This window comes from Penicillium verrucosum (assembly GCF_028828655.1).
Source record: "Penicillium verrucosum strain IBT 35672 chromosome Unknown utg000001l_segment0_segment0, whole genome shotgun sequence".
NCBI classification, from domain to species: Eukaryota; Fungi; Ascomycota; class Eurotiomycetes; order Eurotiales; family Aspergillaceae; genus Penicillium; species Penicillium verrucosum.
The window spans coordinates 2,004,095-2,018,843 of NW_026643210.1; the positions used below are offsets into that span (position 1 = coordinate 2,004,095).

The 14,749-nt window shown below is 50.1% G+C and overlaps 6 protein-coding genes across 6 annotated transcripts; 3 read left to right on the plus strand and 3 right to left on the minus strand.

Annotated features, from left to right (window-relative positions):
• Positions 1–35: 35 nt before the first annotated feature.
• gel2 (1,3-beta-glucanosyltransferase gel2) lies at positions 36–1,620 on the plus strand (the record flags this gene model as incomplete). Its single annotated transcript, XM_057213438.1, has 4 exons — positions 36–41; positions 92–222; positions 289–388; positions 439–1,620. The coding sequence occupies 4 exons, from the start codon at positions 36–38 to the stop codon at positions 1,618–1,620; spliced, it is 1,419 nt and encodes a 472-aa protein (XP_057075321.1).
• A 333-nt stretch (positions 1,621–1,953) lies between these two features.
• On the minus strand, positions 1,954–3,769 carry N7516_000717 (acyl--CoA ligase; the record flags this gene model as incomplete). The annotated part of the gene is made up of 4 exons (XM_057213439.1): positions 1,954–2,592; positions 2,658–2,971; positions 3,033–3,641; positions 3,688–3,769. 4 exons carry the CDS (start codon positions 3,767–3,769, stop codon positions 1,954–1,956), a joined length of 1,644 nt encoding a protein of 547 aa, XP_057075322.1.
• A 183-nt stretch (positions 3,770–3,952) lies between these two features.
• N7516_000718 (F-box and WD domain protein) lies at positions 3,953–7,339 on the minus strand (the record flags this gene model as incomplete). The annotated part of the gene is made up of 2 exons (XM_057213440.1): positions 3,953–6,957; positions 7,009–7,339. The coding sequence occupies 2 exons, from the start codon at positions 7,337–7,339 to the stop codon at positions 3,953–3,955; spliced, it is 3,336 nt and encodes a 1,111-aa protein (XP_057075323.1).
• A 993-nt stretch (positions 7,340–8,332) lies between these two features.
• On the plus strand, positions 8,333–10,798 carry N7516_000719 (MRX complex nuclease subunit; the record flags this gene model as incomplete). The annotated part of the gene is made up of 2 exons (XM_057213441.1): positions 8,333–8,410; positions 8,463–10,798. Exons 1-2 carry the CDS (start codon positions 8,395–8,397, stop codon positions 10,796–10,798), a joined length of 2,352 nt encoding a protein of 783 aa, XP_057075324.1. The 5' UTR covers positions 8,333–8,394.
• A 412-nt stretch (positions 10,799–11,210) lies between these two features.
• On the minus strand, positions 11,211–11,420 carry N7516_000720 (uncharacterized protein; the record flags this gene model as incomplete). The annotated part of the gene is made up of 1 exon (XM_057213442.1): positions 11,211–11,420. The coding sequence occupies one exon, from the start codon at positions 11,418–11,420 to the stop codon at positions 11,211–11,213; it is 210 nt and encodes a 69-aa protein (XP_057075325.1).
• Positions 11,421–12,196: 776 nt separating this feature from the next.
• N7516_000721 (acyclic terpene utilization AtuA family protein) lies at positions 12,197–14,184 on the plus strand (the record flags this gene model as incomplete). Its single annotated transcript, XM_057213443.1, has 3 exons — positions 12,197–12,230; positions 12,276–12,601; positions 12,658–14,184. 3 exons carry the CDS (start codon positions 12,197–12,199, stop codon positions 14,182–14,184), a joined length of 1,887 nt encoding a protein of 628 aa, XP_057075326.1.
• Positions 14,185–14,749: the final 565 nt, after the last annotated feature.

The window sequence follows — 14,749 nt, forward strand, 5'->3', positions numbered from 1 at the left end:
TTATTGTGTTGATTCTCTCTACTTTTGATCTCACAATGATTGTATGTATTGTCCCGTCTCTATCATTATGACTCAAAAGCTGACCTTTTAGTCTTACACTGGTCTCTTCGCATCCGTGTGTGCGCTTGCCAGCACCGCGGCCGCTCTGACCCCACTCGAAGTCAACGGCAAGGACTTTGTTGACTCCAAGACCAAGGATCGTTTCCAGATTATCGGTGTTGAGTAAGACTTCCTTGCCTCCAGGGCTGTTTATTTCCCACATTCTACGGTGCCTGACCCCCTCCAAAGTTACCAGCCCGGTGGTGAAGCTGGCTTCACCACGAAGCTAGACCCTTTGAGCGATGCAGATGTCTGCTTGCGCGATGCTGCCCTGATGCAGCGCCTGGGTGTAGGTCTAGACCCCATGTTCCTTACCGTACAGCAACTTAATTTCCACAGGTCAACACAATCCGTGTGTACAACCTGGAACCCTCTCTCAACCACGACGAGTGCGCGTCGATCTTCAACGCCGCCGGTATCTACATGATTCTCGATGTTAGCAACCCTCTGGCCGGTGGTTACCTGGACCGCAGCGCCCCCTGGACTACCTACAGCGCCATCTACTACAAGCAGGTGTTCGGTGTCATCGAGGGCTTCAAGAACTACGACAACGTCCTGGGCTTCTTCGCTGGAAATGAGGTAATCAACGAGGATGCCCATTACCTGGCCCCCAAGTACATCCGTGCTATTGTTCGTGATATGAAGGATTACATCGCCAAGAACGCTAAGCGCGCCATTCCCGTTGGATACTCCGCTGCCGACATCCGTAACATCTTGATGGACACTACTCACTACTTCGAGTGTGACCTCAAGAACTCGACCTCCTCCCGCGCCGACTTCTTCGGCCTCAACTCTTACTCTTGGTGCGGTGACTCTTCTTACAAGGCCAGCGGCTTCGATGACTTAACCGAGGACTTCACCAACGCCACTATCCCCGTTTTCTTCTCCGAGTACGGTTGTAACGATGTCAAGCCCCGTATCTTCACCGAAGTGCAGGCCCTCTACGGCGTGGAGATGACCCAGGCTTTCTCTGGTGGTCTCGTTTACGAATGGACACAGGAGAAGAATGACTACGGCATGGTCAAGGTCAACGACTCCAAGACCGTGACCACTCTTATCGACTATGATAACTTCCAGAAACAGCTCAACAAGCTGGACATGGACCGTATCATGTCAAGCAACGCCACCCAGGCCAATGTTAAGGCCGAGGCATGCAGTCCATCACTCATCAAGAGCAAGTCCTTCTACGATGCCTGGGATCTGCCCGAGGTTCCTTCCAAGGTCTCGGACTACATCAAGAACGGTCTGCCCGATGCCCCCACTGGCAAGCTGGTCTCTGTCTCGTCCACAACCATCCCCCAGAAGGTGTATGACTACACCGGCAAGGAGATTACCGATGTCAAGTTTGAGGTGAAGAGCGGTGCTAACACCCCGTCTTCATCCGGATCAAGTACCTCCGGTTCCTCTGACTCCTCCAGCTCCGGTACTTCCACTCCCAATGCCGCCTCTCCTAATGGCGCTCCCTTGATTGCCCTTGGTGGTGTAGGAAGTTTCTTCATGCTGCTTGCATCCCTGGTGTAATTGCTCTGATGGCTTTTGATCAGTTCATTTCTGAGCTTCAGACTTGGGACTGAGATGACCAAGAGGCTGATATCGGGTATCGAGGATCTATTTTCTCTATGGGTTACTCTTGTCTCCTCTGCCCGGATTTCTTGTGATTCAGTTGTCGACCTGTGCATGATTCCTCTGAAATAATTCACAGCTTTGGCTTTTCTTTTCGCGTTTTCAAGCTTCCAGCATCAAACCATCGCATGTACGCTGGGAAGGAGTTAGTAGACACAATATATGTGGCAAGAAATCCGTTTACTTTCTGCTAGTCCTTTTGTCATTAACATTCTTATTTCCTCGTAAATATCACAGCCTGGAAGAACGATCCTGATAGATTGTAGCGCCAATAGCTTTCCCTTGATCGACCCCTTCAGCCCTAGTCTTCAAGATTCGCTTCAAAATCTTGCCAGAGGCACTCTTAGGAATCTCACCGATCGGAATAATCCCACCTCGAAGCTTTTTATGAGGAGCTAGTTTCCCATCGACGTAGACTACCAACTCCTCAGCAACCTGCTGCGTTGGTTTATCCGTCTTCTCAAGAACCACATAAGCAACCGGTATTTCGGACGCAATCTTCTGGACAACAAGTCCAATCACAGCGACATCATGCACAAGTGGATGTTCATGCAGGACACTCTCTATCTCCGATGGGGAGATTTGGAAGCCCTTGAATTTAATGAGGTCCTTTAAACGATCTGTGATAAAGAGATTCCCCTCCTCATCCTGGAATCCGATATCACCAGTCTTGAACCATCCATCAGGCGTGATGGAATGCGCAGTGGCCTCGACATTGTTATGATAGCCTGGGAAGATAGTCGGTCCTCGAAGACACAGTTCGCCTTCGCCTTTGCTTACTGGGTTGCCTTGCTCGTCAATGAACTTCGTCTCGACTTGAGGATATGGAGGACCACTTGACCCTAATGCTTGATCCCATCGGTCCCATCTCTGTTGGAATACGTTATTTAAGGCCCCGAAGAATTACATGGATCTGATGGGGTGATGGAGGATACCTGCATGTGGGAGGCAGCTGTCGACTCGGTCAATCCAAATCCCTGACGCACCGGAATCTTCAGACGATCGTACACAGCACGGACCAGATCCGGTGCCAGTGGTGCACCGCCCGAGGTTACCATTCTCAATGACGATAGTTGTTCGCGCGTCATTGCGGGATCTTTGGCAAGGTGCAGAACAACAGGCGGGGCAACATAGATATGGGTGATTGATTCGGTTTGGACGGTGTGCAAGAACGAATTGACGGAGAACTTCTCCATTACTGTTGTTTCTATTCCCATCAAAAGAGGGAAATGTACTAAACATACAAGTCCTGCACATAGACTGGTTAGCCAGCCTGTAAATAAGGTTATCTCCGTTCAAAGTTGCCATACCAAATATATGATATGTTGGTAAGAATGCGAGGAACCGATCATGTCTCCAGCTTATGTGTGCACCGTCAACTTGTCTCTGTATGATGATCTCCGCCACAAGATTGGTATGGGTGATCCTTGCCCCCTTGGACCGTCCCGAAGTCCCGGAAGAGTATACCACAAAGGCTGTATCGACGGCTGAGTCTATCTTCGGGCGTGTTGTTCCAGACGCTCCACCTCCCAGCATAGATTCGACATGTTGCAGCTCTGCTTCTGGAGAATCGGGACCGACAACCAACATGTGAGCAACAGGAAAGTCGACGCGCTTTGCAGCTGCAATTGCAACGTCTAGCAGCGAGGTGTGTACGACAAGTGCTTTTGCCCCGGTATCACTGAGTTGGTATTCCAGCTCATCGGCAGTGTATGTCGGGTTGGCCGGTGAGACTACCCCTCCGGCCCAATGGCATCCCCAAAATAACGCGGGGACATCGATGTCATTTGGTGCAAAGAATAAGAGAATATCACCCTTTCTCCATCCCCACTGGCTTTGAAGATTGGCACCAAAACTTAGGGCTTGGGATCGGATGTCGTTGTAGGTCCGGACTTCGCCTGATAGCGATTTGAAGATGACTATACCCGTTAATATCTGGTTTTGATATGAGCGAAATGTACGTACTGTGGTCATCTGGGAAAGGTTTCTCTCTCCTTTCGAAGAGACAATCCCAAACATCAAGTGGAGGGATCTCTATATTTTGCATGGTTGTGGACGGAGTACGAGAGTTCCAGTTAGGTACCATATGTAAATGATCCCAGGCCATGACGCAAGAGCTTCCTCACATCGGATCTTCTTTTTTCTATAAACAATTTGTATCAAACACTTAAAAGAACAATAACACGACAGGAAATCAAGATGCAAAATGCAACATAACTCAAAATCGACTCTAAACAGCCCTCGCTTTCCCCTTGCCCTTGCCTGACGGTGACGCAGGCATTGGTCCCGGCGCGAGAGATGGAAATTCCTCCCACTCCTCTACACCATCCTCGCGACTCTTGCCTTCGGCCAAACTGAGCTGAATTGCAAACTCCAGATCATCCATCTCTTGCTGTCTACTGCCCTCAGCCTCCTCAGCTCTAGGCGATGGCTGCCGAGGCGGGTATACTCCCTTAGCATATTTGATAGGGATAGACGACGTCTGGTCAATACCTTGCTCGTCAAGCAAGCTAAGACGAATTGCCTCGGCCAGTTCGTCGTCATCATTATCGTCCGCGGCATCTTGATAGGGAGATGAAGAGGACGAGATTTCGCCAGGGCCAACCGAACTAGGACCAATAGTTTCGAATGAAGTGCTTGTGGCCGAGCTGGAAATTGCAACGCCGTCCATGGGTTTCGTCGCATCGGTAGAGCAGGCCTCCTCGCTCAGGAGTTGGGCATACAGCAAAAGCTGTTCCTCATCAATGTCTGGCCCAAGAAGATCGATTCCGAAACGCGCGCTCAAATGTGCTCGTTCTTTCTCATCGGCAATCCTTTGACGCTCCATATCAACGCGTTCATCTTCAATGAAGTCCTCAATTGCACCCCGACCACTATTGTTGAAGCGTTGGCCTTCACCGGGCCCGTTTCCGCCACGCATCAAGTGACGGAGGCGGCGCTTGCTGCTCTTGTACTGATCAGCCTCGGAAGAGCTGTAAGACCAGTATCGCAGGTGGGTTCCAAGTGAGACCATCCCACGCAGAACGGTTGGATCTGTATCAAGGCATATTGCGCCTGTGGCATAGTAATTGTTCCCAACACCCAGAATAGATGCCTCAGCCTGCACAAGCCTACGGCGGGCCCGGGTCGAAAAACGGGAGTTGATCGTCCGGATTGGCTTGGTAGACGATGCTAGCGGGTCCCAGGCCTGCACAAGGCCATCGTTACCGCCATGGACAAGATACAACGATGTGATGGCCAAAGAAGACACCTGGGGCGAGTCTGTTTGAATGGTGCGCAATGAGAAAATGGAATTGATCATCTCCGCAGACTTCGCCGCCGGTGCTCGGATATCCCAGACAAATACCATCCCAGTGTGTGTTCCAACAGCTAGGTATCGAGCGCGTTGCCCAGGAACTTCTAGGCCCAACCGCGACCGATCCATTGGGGAGGATGTTGCAGACGAAGTAGAGCTCCCGGACATAGCCAAAAGAGGATCCTCTTCGGCGGTAAGAGTCGCGAAAGTTGATGTATCCAACGCAGTAGTGCTCACTTCCGTAGATTTGTGCTCACCGAAAACAAAATCCGACAGACGCCATCCGGAATTGGTCGAATGTGAGCCCATCCGTCCAGAGAATCGAGAAGGGGGAAGACCGTTGGTGATGTTCGGACTTGGTATGTTCACTGGGCCGCCGAAGAGTGATGGTGGAGCTTCTGGTGTACCCGTTAAAGGCTCTGGCGTGGCCGACGAGCTGAAACCAGACGTAGAAGCAGTGCGCATGAACCGTCGGAGCGACGCCTTTGCATCTTCACCCGAGCCACGAGCAATGATAATGACTGACTCGCCTGCCCCGCATCCATCATCGCCAGCAAAGTCCACCTTAAGATCGCGTTGCATGTCCCAGCTTTCACAGACCTTGCGGAAGTGTTTGGGCTTGAAAGAGATAAAATTTTCAATCTCCTTCGTTTCAGCGGCAATCTGGTGTTCATTGAGCCCCATGGAATCGGATGATGAGCGCGGACTGTAGCTGCCATCGACTAATTCACGATTAAAGGGGTCTGGGCGTGCCACACGTCTGCTCGCTTCGACCATATCCCAATTAACACTTCTGCCAGTCTTCCAAGCCACCTCATCAAGCTGCTCGGTGTTAAGTTTGGCTGTGAGTGGAATCTCAGGTGCACGAGGAAGTTCTGTGAGGTAGAATATTTCTCCTAGAGCATTGAGGGCAACAGCCCAAATTCGTTTTCCTGAATGGCGCTTGGGTGAATATTGATCATCCACGGCAATTCCAATAATAGGAACACCAGGGGACAGGACCCATCTAGCAGTCACTTGACCGGGCTCGTATCGCCTTTCGTAGGCCGGATGAGGGCCTATAGAATACGCCGTCAACACACCCGAAGAAGATCCAGACAGCATTCCCACCAGCCCCTGGGTCATCTTGAGGATGTGAGAGGATTTAGCAATCCACACCGAACAGACAGCATGTGTGATCATGTTCACAGCGGGGATGCCGAGTGGTGGATGAGAACCCAAATCCGAAGCTCCCAAGAAACGCCCACGCTGCTCCGTCGCTGAGATGAAGTAGCTGCGGCCCTGGGGACAGCCTTCGCCATAGATCATGCCATATGGTTGACTGACATCCATCAAGTTGGGCACACCGACCATATCACCCGATCCGAGGCCGTATTGCGCTTCACCAGGGAACATATCTGCAAAGTGGCGGAACATTTGGTGGTCGGAGACACCCCAGGTGCCGACTTTTACAGTCGATGGGTCACTGGCAGACGCAATACCTTGCTCTGCAGCTCCATGAATGAAGAGAGGGTTCTTGTCAGGCCTGAAAGAGGCATGTATGTGACTGACCGGAAAGGAGAGCTGTGATGTATACGTAGCTATGGCACTTCCATGGCGAGCACTCGCCGCACGTACAGTTCCATGCTTTTTGGACGGGTTGAACTGGGCCGGTTTGCCCCGGGCTAACGAGTGCATCAAGCGAGTGCGCAAGATGTATTCGCTGCGCCAGGAGGCTAGGGCGATGAGCCTCGCAAAGAATCGCCTGTCCGACTGTAGGTCTGCCGCATCGGACTTGGTACGTCGACCATCGTCAACGGCATGGGGCCCTGGGAAGAATCGCGAGAAGGCGATTCTCCAAGCATGAGGAGTGGTCACCAACGAATGAAATCGGCGGGATACCAACGTGATGGCGGTCAAGGATCGAGGTGGTAGATGCGATAGGATATGGGTGAGAACCTCTGGAAATCGCAGTTAGGAACAATTGCACCGTAGAATTGCAGGACACCTACCATTTGGAAATGCGTCAAGAGATGTTTGCGACTGTCCGATAGAAGCAGCAATCGCTGCTTCTCCGGCGGAAGTCTGAGCTTTCTCATGTTGGTTCACTCGATCGGTCGAGGGCTGGGTATGCCGACCGCCGACCTCGTTCACGGACGCATGAGATTCGTTTTGTGTCGACATGCTCGGGACGTCTGCAGAGTCTCTGATCTCCTCTCGCGCGAGGAAATCAGAGACTTGAGCGTCGTCGAGGTCATGTCCATGCTGGGTGGGACTGATAATGACTGGGTATGAGTCAACGGGGGTCGTATGTTGAGGCACGGCAGTAGGCTCTGGTTGCATAAAAAGGTCTTGACGGAAATATGAGGTGGTAGCGACTGAGCCAGCGAAAAAGCCTGGGTCAGTCGAGTCAAGAAATGCGATGAAAGGGTTTATAGGAAAGTGAGACGGTGTTGAAGAGAGAGAAATGGTAGAGAGCAAAGATGCCGAAGGCGAGGCAAAGTGGCCATCCCGCACATTAAGCAGATGCGGCTATCGCGGACAGCGGGGGTACTTCGGTCCTATTGGCTACTAAGATTCACCGCTTAATTTTCCGCCTTTTAACATAGTTCAATTGATATGATGAGGGATTGTCCCTAGATTTTATAGTAAGGGAGTTATTTATATAGGAGTAGAATAGTTCGCCGCTTGTATGGCTTCTATACTCAACAATATAGGATTTGGATAATCTCTATGAAATCTGTCTTTCTAGGGTCTTTTCTAGTCTCTCTTTAGGTTTCTGTTTATGACAAGCCTGGATCGGTCGTAAATTGGAGAATAGGTGTCTTTCCTATAAACGGGCTTTTTGATGTTTTTTCATACATAATATAACATTCATGACTACCTAGGTAGTTACGTAGTTAAGAGGAGAGGCTCTTGCTGAGTTAATTTACAATTTTCTGCTGGCAATAAAAGCGAATAGGGCCGCTATGTACTCGTACGCGTTGCGAGATGCGGCATATGCGGCTCTATTCAAAAAAAAAAAAAGATTTCATAAGACTTGATAAGAGATAGAAATAATACCTTTTTTTGACCATATCATACATATATAGCCCTAGTAGTATCTAAAGTAGAAATTTTCCCGCCTTGTGTCCCCTACAACACAATTTATACTGAATGGCCGCTATCTAAAACGCGTTCAGCACGTGACAGCGCGACAGAAGGCCAAATCAGCGAGCCCGGGTGTATCATCCATTCTCTCAGTACGAATCAGTTGCGAATTTGATGTGATTCTTCTGGAATGGCTCATTGAGACACGATATTTTTCTAGTCATTCCCCCCTGGTTATCTCATCAACCCCAATCACCCGCCCCCCACCGGCCAGTGCTGGATGAGACACGTGAGTTCGGTCAACCAAAATGCCTGGAGCAAATGGTAAGGTGCTCTTGACACCGAATCGCTATTCAGACTACTCATATATCTGTAGATGCGGAAACCATTCGCATTCTCATCTCCACCGATAATCATGTCGGTTACAACGAGCGAGACCCGATCCGTGGGGACGACAGCTGGAAGAGCTTCCACGAAATAATGTGCCTGGCCAAGGAACGGGATGTCGATATGGTACTCTTGGCCGGTGACTTGTTCCATGAGAATAAGCCATCGCGAAAATCCATGTACCAGGTCATGCGGTCAATTCGAATGAACTGTTTCGGGGACAAGCCCTGTGAGCTAGAGATGCTCAGCGATGCAAGTGAGAACTTCCAGGGGGCGTTCAACCATGTCAACTATGAGGACCTGGATATGAATGTCGCCATCCCTATCTTCTCTATCCACGGAAATCACGACGATCCCTCGGGAGAGGGTCATCTGGCCGCATTGGATCTATTGCAAGTGTCCGGCCTTCTCAACTACTACGGCCGGACTCCGGAGTCAGACAACATTCAAATTAAGCCTGTCTTGCTACAGAAAGGGCGGACAAAGCTTGCGTTGTACGGAATGAGCAACGTTCGAGACGAGCGACTGTTCCGCACCTTTCGTGACGGCAAGGTTAAATTCTTCCAACCGTCTGTGCAGAAAAATGACTGGTTCAATTTGATGTCTGTGCATCAGAATCATCATGCCCATACAGAAACCAGTTACCTGCCGGAGAATTTTCTTCCCGAATTTCTCGATTTGGTCGTCTGGGGCCATGAACATGAATGTCTGATTGATCCTAAGCTCAACCCAGAGACCAAATTCCATGTTATGCAACCAGGATCGTCTGTCGCAACGTCCTTGGTACCTGGAGAGGCCGTCGCAAAACAGGTCTCGATTTTGAGCGTAAATGGCCGAGAATTTAAAAACGAACCTATCCGATTAAAGACAGTGCGACCGTTTGTGATGCGAGAAATTGTATTATCCGAAGAAAAGGGAGCCCAAAAGCTTGCACGCAAGGAGAACAATCGCACTGAAGTAACTCGATTCCTCATGTCCATTGTCGAAGAGCTGATCGAAGAAGCCAACGCAGAATGGCTAGAGATGCAAGGCGACCGCATTGATGAGGACGAGGATGACTCACCGGAGGCTCCGCTTCCTCTCGTTCGCCTCCGCGTGGAGACTTCCACGCCTGAAGGAGGTAGTTACGATTGTGAAAACCCACAGCGATTCTCCAACCGCTTCATTGGTAAGGTAGCTAATGTGAATGACGTGGTGCAATTCTACCGCAAGAAAAAAACCGCTTCTACGTCGCGCAAAGATGATAAATCCATGGATGAATCGGCTGTCTCTCATCTATCGGCCCTTGACACTGTGAAAGTCGAACAGCTAGTGCGCGAGTTCCTCTCATCACAGTCATTAAGCATTCTGCCGCAGAATTCCTTTGGGGATGCCGTTGCCCAGTTCATCGACAAGGATGACAAGCATGCAATGGAGATGTTCGTCAATGAATCCCTCGAGAGCCAGGTAAAACACTTGTTGGCCTTGGATCGCGAGGAGGACGAAATGGATGACGAGGAGGGGGAGCAAAGCTCGCTAGTCAGTGCTATGGAGAAATATCGCGGTCAGATGGAAACCATGTTTTCAAAAGGCGTGAAGAAGCGAACTCGCGGAAAGAAGCGCTTCAAGCCAAAGCCAGATGGTTGGGATTCCGAGTTTGATGGCGTGTGGGAAGACCAGCCTGGTGCACTTATTCATTCTGACAATGAAGGTGGGGATCCAGCAGAAGACGAAGCTGGAGAAGATGGGACAGTGCCCGCTCGTGGTCGTGCTGCAGCCTCTATTCGCGGTCGTGGTAGGGGTCGTGGTCGAGGTGGGACGTCTGGTCTGCGAACCAACAAGTCCAAACCTACACCGGAAACAAAACCTACGAAGGGTCGCAAAAAGCAAGCAGTTTCAGATGAAGAATCAGACGTGATTATGCTGGATGATGATGATGATGATGATGATGATGACCACGATGTTATAGCCAATGTCATTTCCGATGATGAGGACGATGATTCCCAGGCACTCTTCGTCAAGCAGCCTCGCTCTACTACTACTGCGAAGCCACGAAAACCTGCCCCTACGACAACGACGACTCAGCGCCGCGGTGGACGCGCGGCAGCCTCGCCAGCTCCGTCATCGGTTACTGTTGGTGGGACTGCTTCTCGTCGGGCCACTGCGCGCGGTAAGCCAGCTCAGTCTACGCTCAACTTCTCCGCTTCGCAGGCCACCGCGCCTCAGTCATCACGACCTAGCCGCTCCACCCGTAACATGAGTGTCATCAGCGATGGTATTGATGACGACGATGATGACGATGACGCCTTTGAAGAAATGCCGACCACCTCGAGGCGTCGTAGGTAATTCGCGATTGACATCCATGGATGTTTATGCCTTTATGCATGTATGGAGTTATCGAAAACCACTTGGGTGTTAACATCAGCGTTGTTATCTTCTCTTAACCAGAAAACCTTGTCTTCTCTTAATGATATCCTGAATACATAATTCCCTATCAAATATATAATAATCAATAACTAATAATAAATTAAGGGGATTGATATAACCACCCCCCTTTGGATCAGACCACCCCCCTGCCTGAAAAATCAGTCACCGCTTTCCACATCGGGTGCGACTCTGAATTCTGCCATAATTTCTGCCACTACAGAGTTTTCTGCCATATAATTCTGCCACCACCATAGTAATTCTGGTTTACATAGTAAAAAATGCATCATTTTAATCAGAAAAAATCGTACAATTCATTCATTTCTGCATTGATCTACTCTATAAATTGCTTATCCTGCTTCTTAGGCACCTCCCCGCGCGCGTTTTCCTCCACGTCCACGTCCCCGACCACGTCCACGCCCTGCTCCAGCGCTATCACCTTTAGTACTGCTAGCTTCAGCACTACTAGTTCCACGTCCCCGTCCCCGTCCGAACTAGGGTCGGAACCCGACGGATCAAGGTATGCCAGGCCTAAAGAGGCCATTTTGGTTGCTGGAATGACAAAAAACAGGATGGAAATGATGAAAAAAAGGATTAAAACTGATGATTTGGTGCAAATACGGATGAAAAAATGAGTTGGGAGAAGGTAAGTTAATGTATGTAAACCAGAATTGCATTATTGACAAAAGTGACTTGTTTTTACTATGTGTTTGCATACAAATTGTAGGTATCTGCTGTCGTCCTATAGTGCGGGGGAGTTTGACACGAAGGCGGTGTGAAACCTCGAAGGTGGTGAGGTAAGCGGTAGGTAGGTGTAGATATCGAGGCAGAGATATTACTAGATTAGGTAGGCGGTGACTGATTTTTCAGGCAGGGGGGGGTGGTCTGATCCAAAGGGGGGTGGTTATATCAATCCCCTAAATTAACAGGGGCACTCTTTGGGATGAAGTATATCAAACACGCTAGTCTAAAGGCGGTAATCTAGCTGATATCTGATATCGCATCGGCAGTTTGAAACTCCCCATACCACTCAGACCAAGAGGCTTCAATAACCCAATAGCCGAATGGGATCCCTTCCGAATGAAAAGAAAAAAAATGTGAACCTTACAAATCTCCCCGTACTTCATCACAAAGACCAGAGAGTAGATCTCCCCTCGTTCTATCAACCCCGCATTATCAGCCGAGGGACACGCTCACCTCGGCCGTGTGACGCAAGCGATGTGAAGGAAACAAAGGGGAAAACCTAAGCTCAATCATTTATTGCCTGATATTCTACTACCTCTGTGTTTGTACAGGTATACAAGACAATATTTGGACACAATGACATACAAGGGCCGTCCAATTCGCATTGCAGGTTAGTATACTTGCATATCATGATGTACTCCAACTGACCAATTAGGTGCCTCGGGCTCTGCCTCAGACCGGCGTCAGGCTATCGCTGAATTTGCGCATCACTACCCAACCGATCCTATCGATGTGATCATTGCTGATTTCATGAGCGAGTTTAACATGGCCACTGCCGCGGGTCGGCGAGTGGACCAGGCAAGCTCCCAAGAACCAACAGCTCCGGCCTACGATCTCTCCTTCCTCGAAGCACTTGAACCAGCTCTGAATGATTTGGCCAAGTATGGAATTAAGCTCGCGGTCAATGCTGGAGTGACCGACACCAAGGGCCTCTACGAGGTGGTGATGCGTATGGTTGAGGCAAAGAAATTGGACTTGAAGGTCAGTCAGCCAGTGCCTTGCTAAGATCGATCAAAAGTTGCTGATTTGGATGCTAGATTGCATGGGTTTCTGGGGATGAAGTGCTATCTACTGTCCAGAAGGGATTGACTTCCGGGTCTGAATTTCGCAACGTCTACACAGGCGAGCGATTGGCAGATTGGTCATTCAAGCCTATCTATGCGCAGTGTTATCTCGGTGGTCTCGGCATTGCGGCTGCACTCGCAGATGGTGCCGACATCGTATTATGTGGGCGGGTCTCGGATGCTTCACCTGTCATCGGAGCTGCTTACTGGTACCATGACTGGAAGCGAGATGAGCTTGATAAGCTGGCGAATGCGTTTGTGGCAGGCCATCTGATTGAGTGTAGCAACTATGTCTGCGGTGGCAACTTTACAGGCTTCAAAGCCCTAGAGCACGCAGATGGAGATGGCTGGACCAATATTGGATATCCCATCGCCGAGATCTCTGCCGAAGGCGACGTTGTGATCACCAAACAGGCACATGCTACCGGTGGGGCTGTAACTGTCGATACTTGCACATCCCAACTGCTCTATGAAATACAAGGCCCTTGGTACTTCAACTCCGATGTCACTGCGGTCCTCAATGGTATACACTTCTCACAGCGTGGCGTCAACCGTGTGGCTGTTCATGGGGTACGATCCGGTCCTCCTCCGCCTACCACTAAGGTTGGTATCACTGCGCGAGGCGGGTTTCAGGCAGAGGCATGGTGGTTTTTGACCGGTTTAGATATCGAAGCCAAAGCCCGCATGCTGGAGACACAGATTCGCCAATTGTTGTCACCTTATTCGGACAAGTATACATCGCTTAATTTTGATTTATTAGGCTCTTCTCTCCCTAACCCACGCAACCAGAACCGTGCTACTGTGCCGCTGCGCGTCGTTGTACAGGCACGAAATGCAGAGGACCTTGCACCAACACGGTTCCTCAAACCCATCACCGATAACATCATGCAGGGCTACCCTGGCGCTACGTTTCACTTGGATATGCGCCAGGGATTCCCGCGTGCCATCTTTGAGTACTATGTCAGCTTGCTGCCACAATCCGCAGTCCAGCACCGCGTTCACATGCCCTGGAAGCTGGCGGAATCCACGCAGACTCTCAATATCTCACCTCCGACAAACACTAGGACATATCCATCACGTCAACCCTCGCAGCCCATCACTCACACTGACGGACCCGTCAACCTTATCCGCGACTTTGGGCCGACGACTCGTGGCCCTCTAGGCTGGATCGTTCATGGACGCTCTGGGGACAAAGGTGCTGACGCTAACTGCGGCTTCTGGGTGCGTCACCGTGACGAGTACCAATGGCTGCGGACTTTGCTGTCTGTTGACAAGGCGCAAGATCTGTTGGGTGATATTGGGCACGAGAACCAGAAGTTATCAATTGAGCGCTTTGAGTTGCCTAGCCTTCATGCGGTGCATTTCCTGTTTCGCAATCTACTGGACCGAGGTGTCGGTGTGACCACCACGGTGGATTTCCTGGGGAAGAATGTGGCGGAATATCTGCGGGCGCGGCATGTTGATCTCCCTGTGCGATTCTTGAATCGAGGAAAGCTATAGAACGGAGTCGTTTTTCTAGGCCTTTAGAGAATCACAACATCATTGTCCGATCGAGAAGTGATATGATCTTAGAGGCTTCGATCATAAACTCAATACAACATACCGTATCTGTCAAAAGGATGTGTATTGAAGGGGGCAAGCTAACCTTGATACTCTCTGCTATATAGTGTCAGTCTCTACGTTCAGGTGGTATCAACTTTTACACCTTATAAGGGTGTTTCCCTGCTCTGGGTTCCCCTTTTCTTCTCTCTTTCCTCTTGACTCTGCTGCAATTATCTGTTTACTTCTTTTCATTCTAACCTCCGCCCCAATATCGAACCCCTGTCGTCCATGGGTGGTCCCCGGTACCTCCGGGTTTATCCCGGCACTAAGACAAATGCGACATGGTGTCTGACTCAGTTGTTACTGAAAGCCTTAATTTATAATGTGACTCATTTAAAATGTCACTCAATTGCAACCTACGGAGTACAACATACGGAGTGGAGGAGAAGGTGGCGGCCAAGCAGGTGGGCACACACATATAATCCTTCATAGTCTCCAGCTTTCTACATTGTACAACCAGCAG